The sequence below is a fragment of the Apodemus sylvaticus genome, chromosome 4 (assembly GCF_947179515.1).
Source record: "Apodemus sylvaticus chromosome 4, mApoSyl1.1, whole genome shotgun sequence".
Lineage (NCBI taxonomy): Eukaryota > Metazoa > Chordata > Mammalia > Rodentia > Muridae > Apodemus > Apodemus sylvaticus.
The window spans coordinates 46,802,914-46,812,774 of record NC_067475.1 but is presented as its reverse complement, the minus strand read 5'-3'; the positions used below and the strand labels follow the sequence as shown (position 1 = coordinate 46,812,774).

Genomic DNA, 9,861 nt, shown 5'->3' with positions numbered 1-9,861 from the left:
GCCTTGAAATCTGTTCCATCCCCCAAAGTAAAGTAATCAATAAAATAAATTGTTGTCCTTGCAGCAATTAAATGTGTATAGCTAATACACCATAAGCCATGTCTCAATATTTAGGCAGAGAATATGTTACATAAGATACACTTCTCCCAGCTTGTATTCCACTTAGAAAAAAAAAAGTTTGGGACTGAAGTGAAACACAAAGGGAGACTGACCAGAAGCATGGATGAGGCAAAGTGACAAAGAATGTGTCCTGTTGGTGTCCCCCGTACCCAAAGAGGGACGTCCATTCTTTGTCGCCAAGGCTTGCTTCTTTTTGGTTGGTGAGGGTAGGATGTATAGCAGGCACACTCCTTGTGACTAATCAGCTGAAATATCACAGGCCCAGAGCAAGAAAGCGTTTGTCATCTCCAAGCAGAAGAGCTATTATGTAATCACAGAAACCAGCCTTTAAAGGCTGTTGATTTGGGGAGGCTCCCCACCTGGCTCCCTTCCCGAGTTAATCCTTTACCTCAACTTGCATCCTTCAGGTGCTGGGAACGTCACAATCTCCGGAGACAGCCCCGACTATTTTGAGTGCTTATAATTGAGATAAAGTTCTTTTTTTCCTCCTATTAAGCTGAAATCTATCTCCCACCCACTGAGCCAAATCTTGCTTCCAGCTCCTGGATTCTGCATTTGACACTGTGTTTATAAGCCCAGGCTTTGGAGTCAGCTAGACTTGAGCTCCACAGTCATCCAGCTCCTTTGCTAGTGACATTTAGGGGCAGTGAGGAAGAGCCTCGGACGTAAACCGAACCATAATACCTGCCTTGTCTTATTTTGTTTTCCTTTTGAGAAAGGGTCTCACTATGTACCCCAGGCTAGCCATGAACTGATAGGGATCATCCTGCCTATACCTATTGTGTTTTAAGGTTATAAAATGTGCCACCACACGTGGCTTCACAATTGTCTTTCATGGTTGTGAAAAGCATCTTCATCATCATCATCATCATCAATATGTCTGATGTTTGCAACATCATCTTTTCTATGTAGCCATTTTCCCCCAAATGATTATCTCCTCCTTAAAATCATACTTGACCACATTGTTTTTTAAAAATATCCTGGACACCACACTTACTTGCTGCTCCACCTTGCACTTAGGATCTAAAGGAAAGGAAACCTGGCTAAGAATGCCTGATATGATTAGCAATTTACCTGTGATCAGAAACCGGGAAGACATTTCTTCTGTCTGATAAAGCTGGTTAGAAATGCACTGCACTGCTTCCTCGTGGTGACTCTATCCCATGCTTCAAAAGCCACGGGATGCATACTTAGACAGAAGAATGTCATTTCTCACTTGTCTGACCCCCAAAGGAAAGGATTTTTACTGCCACTGCTGGCCTCTTTCCCTGTCTTCAAACTATGGGAGTTGCCTACTACATGGGCATAGTCACCCACTCCAGTGTCTCCACAGAGTGGCTCTCTTTTAGCAAGGTCTTGTGTGAAAAGCAGTCTCTGTCCTTTTCTCTCAACCTGGACCAAGGAAAATTCTTCCGCCCATGAGCTATGGTTAGACTGGTAAGGGAAGAGAACCTAACACGGCACCCATACTCAGTTACATCCTCCTGCCTCAGCCTTATAGATCTCAGTTTGTCTGTCCTGGTGGTAGGCACCTCTAACTGATGAGCCTTTGACTCAACCTTAGTTTTATCAAAGAAGCAGGGTGGGATAACTTGGTTTAGCATTGTATGCATTCCTCTCCCCCAAAGGATGCTCAGATAAGAGATGACACACAGTTTTCTACTCTTGAAAACACAAAACTGGAAACTGGACCAAATTTTCATAAGGAAAGTTTTGAAAATTCAAATATAGTAAATATATCCTGGGGCAGTCCCCAGCACTTTCTCCAACACTGCCCACCTCTGAACTGCAGAGAAGAGGGAAAGACAGCCCATAGTGATTTCTCCCAGGTTCTGGCAACAGTGTCAGGTCATTGGTTAACAGCATGATAACCGCACACCTTGAGCAATTAGGCACTGAATTTAAAGTAGTGATTAGAACCAGAACATCCTAATGTTGACTTAGTCATGTGAACAATTTTCATGTGACAAGAGTAACAATATTCCTCAAATGACAGAGCTGACAGCATGTTCCTCGACACCTGTCTCACAGTCCCATACTTTATTACCCTGGGATAGCCTTTGGCAAGATATGAGTTTGGAACTAGGATTTATTCCTGAGTCTATTTCATTGTGAGAAAAATAAATACTCCAGAGAACAAGTCAAATCTTTGTTCTTTAAAAACTGTCATTATCATGACACATAAGTATGAAGATGCCATGATAAAACTCATTTTGTTATATGAACATAAATTAATTTAAAATGGAAAATTACTGCTATCAGCTACAAATATATTAATTTAAATACATAATGTACTTCTAGTGACTGGTTGTGAAAAATTCTAATACAGAATAGATATAAATGAAAGAAAAATAGCTTTCCTATCTAGTTTTGAAGATTCTTTCTCTGTGTCTCTCTCTCTATGTGTGTGTCTCTCTTTCTCTCTCTCTCTCTCTCTCTCTCTCCCTCTCTCTCTCTCTCTCTCTCACACACACACACACACACACACTCACACATGCACACACACAGGCATACATTTAAAAAGACATATCATAACAATGGAATATGTAGCACTAAGGTTGTGCATGAATTCTGTGGAGAAGACCCAGACAGGGTCAGAGAAGCCCTGGCGAGGAGGTAGGCAGTGAATGGGCTTTCTCAGAGTAAAAGGCTAGAATAACCCAGGAAAGCCCTCAAGTGATCTGGCATGAAGCTGGTCTGTGCTAACGGCTAGTATGCAGACAACAGGGCTCTACCAACAGCTCTGAGTCAGGAAGGCAGCTTAAGGAATGGTCACACTGTGAAGGGGACTCCAGGCTCTGTGTAAAGTTCTGATTATTATCTCTATTACAGTAGACAGAGTCAGACCTGCCTTTCAGTCCAGTGTCTGCACTTAAGTAACCCTATGGCTTCTCAGGCTTTGGTTCCTTTCATTTCTGTGCTCTTCCTTCTCTTTTTCTTTTTATTATTTATTTAGCTTCAGCTAGATTTTTTTTAAGGCATGTGTCCTTGTGAAAATTCCAGAGGTGCACAGCTGTATGGAGATTTGGGCAGGGCATCCTGAGTACTACCACATCCTTCTTCCAGACATCCATATCCGACATGTGCTTTAACTGCAGTCTTTCCCTTGCCATCAACTGTGCATCAGGCCCTCTGAAGTGTCTGTAATCTCAGTGTGAGACTCTAATAAGGAGGTCCTATAGGTGGGACAAACTATGCGAGGCTGCCCAGACAGGACCTAGAAATGAGTATTGAAAGCACAACTGCACTTAGAGAAACTGGGACTCCGACTAGATCTGACACTTCAAAGGCAGGGCTTCCATCCTCCTCTGAACACCCGTCTCACAAGGACATATGGCAGTCTGGAACTTCTATAGCAACAGCTGCAAGTGCCTGGAACCCAGGCGTGTCCTGCCCAAAGAACCGAAGATCACGTCCAGGGAATGCTCTCGGCCCTATATGTTCATTCACCACTAGATGCCAGAGGTGGCAAGGTATCTGGCTGAGATAGGAGTGCAGGCAGAACTGTGAGCTGTGGGCTAACCAATGCCCATTTGCATGAGGTTCCATGAGGTCAAATACCCAGGAAGGAAAGGTCGCCCTTCCATAGACCCAGAGCTCCAACTGGAGCCATAAACATTAAGGATGGGCCTTGAAAGGAAGGGACATCATGATTTTTCTCAATGTTGGTGTGTGTGTGCGTGCGTGTGTGTGTGTGTGTGTGTGTGTGTGTGTGTGTGTGTTATATTCATGTGAGTCACATGTCTGTGTGCAAAAGCTGTTATCAAGTATCTTCTTCCATTGCCCCCCCCCACCCTACTTTATTTTCGGAGGCAGATTCTCTCACTGGATTCTGGAACTTACCCATTAGCCAAAGTGGCAAACCAGCAAGTTCCAGCAAGCCCATCTGTCTCTGCCTTCCCAGACCTGGAATTACAGACATGCATTGCCATGACTTTTTAAATGCACTGTAAGGATCTGAACTTGGGTCTTCATGCCTTTACAGCAAGCACTGACTGAGCCATTACCCCAGCTCCTCTGTGTTCTCTGATGTTAGAATCATGCCGTGAACTTATAAGTCACTGAGACTGCCTTAGAGCTGGGCTGGTCAAGAGCCATCTTAGCCTCTAGACTCTGCAATAAGGCTGACGCAAAGTCAGCTAGTGTAGTCATCATCAGAGGGACAAGGTTGTCCTCCACTGTGACTTCAAACAAGACCAACTAACTCCCTATTGGCAAATAGAGCTTTTCAACAACTTTCCTAATCGGTGGTTTAAAGATTCTTTGCCCTTCGCCCCTTTCTCTGCCATGTGTCACACTCTGCTGGGTTCCTCTGAAAAGAAAAATGTAACAGTGTGGAAATCTTTTTTCTGTAATTCTGAAACAAAGAGAAATGTACCTGACCTGAAATACCACCCACAGATGTCCCTGTACCAAGCAGAATTCTTGTTTATTAACACTCTTCATCATGGAAGGAAGAAAGTATGGAGTTAGGGCCTATTCTGTCCTAGAACTTAGCCCTCGAAATGCATGCAGAAGGAAGGCAGATGTTGTACATCTTAATAGGCATGCACATAAAGAGGAGGCAGCACAAACGTAAATTAGGACAGCCCAGGATAGCAGTTAGGATTTTTTTTTATTCCTGAGTGGATAATATGTGGTTTCATTTAAATAAGAACACAATCTCCATTAATTTAATTTGTCAAAGCAGTAACTCCAACACTCGCAGGCAGCGCCTAGGCAGGCATTTTTAGATGCGTCAGTGCTACTTTAAAACTAAAAGAAGTCAGTTCTGTGGAGTTAATTACTAGTAAATTAATCAAAAGTAGGTCTCCCATGTGGCACAGTGCCAGCCTGGGGGTGCTAGCCAGAAACATGGCAAGGTTTCAGAGTCTCATTCACAAGGCTCTTTATATGTGCAGCGCACTATAGGGACAGAGAAGAAACTGGTTTGCATCACCCATGAGAAACAAGGGCAGTGCTTAACTAGAAGAGCTTTAGAAAATCACCACCTCTCTTGGGTTATCTTCATGACCCAGTCCTCAAAGTTTACAAAAAGATAACATAGCTATTTTTTTTTTCAGACCAATGTAAGGAGCTTATGTAACTCTATGAAGTAAAAAGCATTTTAGAAAGTGAAATTAAATTTACAGCCAGGGGAAAAAAAGTATCTTTGTATCTGTAGTGTTTTGGAACACAGTGTCTTCTGGTACAGTATCCTCAAGACAGAGACAGAGAGAAGATACCCAAAAAAAGAATAGAAACAGCCAAGGAAAGCATCATCTAAACTTTAATTAAATATCTGAATCCAGGAAACTGGAAACAGAAGAAATCTTTGTAAGAGAAAAATGGCACATGCACACAGTTTGGTTAATGACGTGACTGCAGATGTAATGTTAGTGACAAACATAGTTTATTTTGTCTTACTACAAAATCTCTGTTTCCCGTGTCTCCCACAATTTTCCAAATGTACAAGTGTTCTTACCATTCTTGGTCCAAGAGAGCAACAGATCGAGCTGTCTTTGCTCCTGAATTACACAGTTAATCGAGGCTATTTGACCCCAGATTTTATGTGGATATCAGGGCGGTCTATGCCTCCTGTTACTTTCTTCCCTGTTTAATTTTACAAAATAATTTCACATATTTTTGTACATTGTAACTGTATCTAAATACATTTAGGAAGTCAAAGATGAAGATGGCAAACCTGAACTGATACATTGGAGAACAGAGTCCCATTTGGAACATTCCCTTTCTGCATAACTGTCTACATGATTCCGTCTTCAACAGATATGATACTAATAGTAAATGTTTTTGTAATATATATGAACAACATAAAAGTGTTACTTCCTAACGCGTGGCTTGTTTAACCCCTAAAGTGCACAGATACCTTTGTGGAGCCAATCTGTACTATATCACCCTGACAATTGGTTTCATTTGGGAGATAAAGACCCCAAATGGGATTTTCTCATAAACTAGGCCAAGACAAGAACTCTAGGTAGCCACAAGCTCATCTATGTCTCTTTTTAAATGATTAAAAGGCTTTTTCTTCTGGTGTCTGGAAGAAGTAAAATGTCCTTGTATAATGGGTATTGCTTTGTGTACCTCATGCCCAATAAGTTCTAGCATCTAGGAGCATGCAATAGCAGCTAACATTAGCTATGCAATTATGGTATTAGTGTTTAATTATATCATGTGCATTGAGATATTTTAAAGAGACAACAGGAGTCGTTCTCCTTAGCAACCATTATAGTACAGAATGTTCGAAGCTGCGATCACACTCAGAGGCAAATAAATCGGTTACAAATGTGGGTAGCAAGAAGTGTGCATGCTTCAGAAAACGTGAAACTGCTACCTAAAATAGATACCCCCGCCTCTTTTTGCTCTCAAAATTCCATTTCTGGTTTCAGACCATCCAAAACTTGACATTTTTTAATTTTCCGCTTTAACACTCGACGGTAGCTTTCCGCCTTAGAAGCGAATAGAGAGGAGAAATAATAGATTTGGTTTGTTTCCTCACTGGCTGGAGAGTCTATCTCATTTCAAAAATAACTCAATAAAAAACCCTTTTAAGAATAAAGGGCTTGAGGCCTCAATGGCAACTCACGATGGTGCACACACCTGTGGTTTCACTCCTCGAGGTCATTATACAAAGACTGAACTCTAACAGAAGGAAGCATGGTTAGGATACTGTCTATACAGTGTCTTCCTCAATGCTATTCCCTTTGGCTCATGCACACACACACACTCCAGGTGCTTCGTATATAAGACGGTGGAGGTTGGAAGGGTTGTATGTTATGAAAGCTCTTTTTTAAAAGCAAACTTGAAATAGATTAACTGGTTCTTTTAAAATGCCAGTTTACAAGTTCTTGCAGTCTCGGTGTCTGGATGGACCTAAAGGTGTCTTTAAAACACAGAAACAAAAGGGTAAAAGTCGAAAAACCGCACACAACTGGGACTCCATTTAGGGGAAGACCTTGGTTCAGGTATTGCGCGGGGAAGGAAGGCAAATCTTCTCCATGGAGATCTTCCCTGGGCTTGGGGATAGCTTTCAAAAGAAGGAGCCGGTGCGGCAGGTGGCTTAGGAAGCCCCACCAAGCAAGGTGTGTTACCAGTGCTGGCCAGCCGCCCGGGTACCCAGCTGCGCCTGGGTCATTGCTGGCACCGCGGTGGCGGCCGCAGCGGCAGCAGCCGCGTCCCCGACGCCGGGCAGGACTGAACGCACGGATCTGCGGAACTCCTCGTTCCTCCACGTGTAGAGCAGCGGGTTGAGTGCCGACAGAGCACAGCACAGGAGCCAGCTGGCCGCCTGCACGCCCCAGGGCACCGGGAGGGAGAAGCCGCTGGCCAGGCTCACCCACACGAGCGGCTGCGTGGCCAGCAGGAAGACGCAGCAGAGCAGCAGCACCGACAAGCCGCTGAGACGCCGCTGCGCCCGGCGAGGCTGCAGAGCGGCCGGCAGGGGTTGGGGCTGCGCGGGATGCGCGGCGCCTCCGGGCCCCGGCGCGTGCGGGGCGGCGGGGAAGGCGGCGGCGGCAGCGGCGCAGCCGGGTAGCTGGTGCAGCAGGTGGAAGTTGAGCACGCTGACCCGCTTGACGCTGACGCGCACGCGGCGCACGATGCCCAGGTAGCAGTGCAGCAGCAGCGCCGTCTGCGCCAGCAGCGCTCCCGCCGCTAGGAGTGCGGGGTAGTGGACTTGCGGGGGCTCGGCTCCGGGCTTAGGAGCCCAGGGCGGGAGCAACAGCACCAGACCCAAGGCGAGCGCCCAGGACAGTGCCAGCATGCCCACCGTGTGGCGCCGCTGGTACAGCACCTGGTAGGTGGCAGGCGCCCTGGTGATGAGCAGGTAGCGGTTCAGCGCCACGAGGCAATGGGACAGAAGGGACACGGTGAGCCCGAGGCCCAACAACCCGCCCCGGAGCAGACGGTAGCTGCCTCCGCCACCGTCCCAGTCCCCCGGGGGCTCCGCGGAGCCGGCGGGCAGGAGCCCCAACACCGCCTCCTGTGGCATCCAGAGGGCGCAGACGCTGAGATCCGCTGCGCAGCCATTCACAATGAAGGCATTGCTGGTGGTCTGCAGCTTTCGGAAGGACGACACGAGATAGATGACCATACCGTTGGCCAGCGTGCCCCCGATGGCCAGCCCCGAGTACAGGAGAGACACAGGGATCCGCCGGCCCGCCCACGATTCTTCTTCCTCGCAGAGCAGCAGCAGCGATCCCCCGGTAGTGGTGGAGGTCGAAGTGGAGGAGGAGTTGGTCATTCTGGCCAACTCTTCACACCTCGCGCCCTAGCGTTGGCTTCGTGTAGCTTGGCCCATCCTGACACTTTCCTGCTGGGAGGGCAAAAACATTCTTCAGCCCGCTGTCACAGACACAAAAGGCTGAAGCCGAATAATGGGCTGGAGGAGGGGGAGGGGGAGGGAGGTGAAAGAGAACAGGAGAACAGGAGAAACGGAGGTGGCAGATGACAGGTGCCTGCCTCAGAAATGTCTCTGGTGACAGAGAAGGTCTGCTTTACTCAGAGCAGCAGGGAAGCCCTAAGGTCATATCCATCATATCCATACCTAGAACAGTTTCCCCAAACACACACACACACACACACACACACACACACGAGCTGGGAATGTGTGTTGCCAGCCAGCCGGAACCCTCTTTACCGAAAGAAAGTAGAGATATCCTAGCTGGGAAAACCGCCAAGGAGAGGGAATAGAGGTACCTTGATTTGGGGCCAGTCCTTAGCTGGTGAGAGCAGAGGGAGAGATGCCAGGAAATACCTCCTCGGCAGCTGCATCTGTGGTCCAGAAATCAACAGGAGAAACTGAGCTGGGATCCCTGCCAGCAGCAAGCGCCTTGCTTCTCCTGTGCAGCATCCACACACATGGTCCCAGGCAGAAGCCAGCAGCTGTGGGGAGTCTCCTCAGCTGGCAGTAGAATTGGAGAAAGTCGAGTGGTAGGCTGTAAGCCCAGGAGGGTGGGCAGACAGGCAGGCAGGCAGGCAGCAGTGAGGATGCCCGGCTGCAAGAGCAGAGCTGTGCTGGAGAGGAGCGCACCCTGTGCTCCAAGCAAGAGCGCTGGCTGATGTGGCAAACCCACTTGGAGCGCTCTCCCGCTCAGTTATCCATCACCCAGAGAAAAGGCAGCCTTTCCGTGCCTCATGAATTATTCAGTAATGCTAACTTGTAAAAGAGAGAAAAATACCTTTTTCAGAGAATCCTGTGGTTGGCAAACCTCTCTCTCTCTCTCTCTCTCTCTCTCTCTCTCTCTCTCTCTCTCTCTCTCTCTCTCTCTCTCTCTCTCCCTCTCCATTCTGTCTCTATTTTATCTGTCCTTTTTTTTCACTGTCTGATTTTTTTTCTTTCCTACCTTTTGTCCTCTCCCCTAAATGTTGGAGTAAAATTTCATATCCATCTGAATCATCCTGAAGGCAAGACTTTTTTCCTCAGAGATAAATATACTCCAGTTTAATTTCAGGAAAATTTTCATTTGAATTGAAATGCAGCCCCTCACCGCCTCCCCCACTGGCAAAGTGGGACGTGAGTAATTAGCTACAGAAAATATGTGAGCCTTAGCTCACATCGTAATATCAATTCTTTCCTCATCTCTCGACATCTCTCCAAAACTTGACTTGTGCTTCAGTGAGATGAGTGGGGTGTGGAAATACCACGATCAGGCGATGTAAAGATGGAGTCCCCAGTCCATCTAGACAGTGGGACACCAGTTCTCACTGAAGAGAAGCAATCTGTCAAGACATACAGCACCGAAG

The 9,861-nt window shown here is 46.7% G+C and overlaps 1 protein-coding gene across 4 annotated transcripts; it reads right to left on the bottom strand.

The window, feature by feature from the left end:
- Positions 1-1,800: 1,800 nt before the first annotated feature.
- On the bottom strand, positions 1,801-9,274 carry Gpr88 (G protein-coupled receptor 88). Of its 4 annotated transcripts, none has more exons than XM_052179384.1 (2): positions 8,815-9,274; positions 1,801-8,431 (listed from the first exon to the last, which is right to left on the bottom strand). In XM_052179384.1, the coding sequence occupies exon 2, from the start codon at positions 8,357-8,359 to the stop codon at positions 7,205-7,207; it is 1,155 nt and encodes a 384-aa protein (XP_052035344.1). In that variant the 5' UTR covers positions 8,360-8,431; positions 8,815-9,274; the 3' UTR covers positions 1,801-7,204. The 4 variants fall into 4 exon arrangements, with proteins under 4 accessions (XP_052035344.1, XP_052035345.1, XP_052035346.1 ...); XM_052179385.1 differs by having other exon boundaries at positions 1,801-8,428; XM_052179386.1 differs by having other exon boundaries at positions 8,873-9,274.
- Between the last annotated feature and the right edge of the window lie 587 nt (positions 9,275-9,861).

Excerpts from the sequence above, each read along its gene's own strand:
- Gpr88 (XM_052179384.1), bottom strand. The coding sequence starts at position 8,359 with ATGACCAACTCCTCCTCCACTTCGACCTCCACCACTACCGGGGGATCG.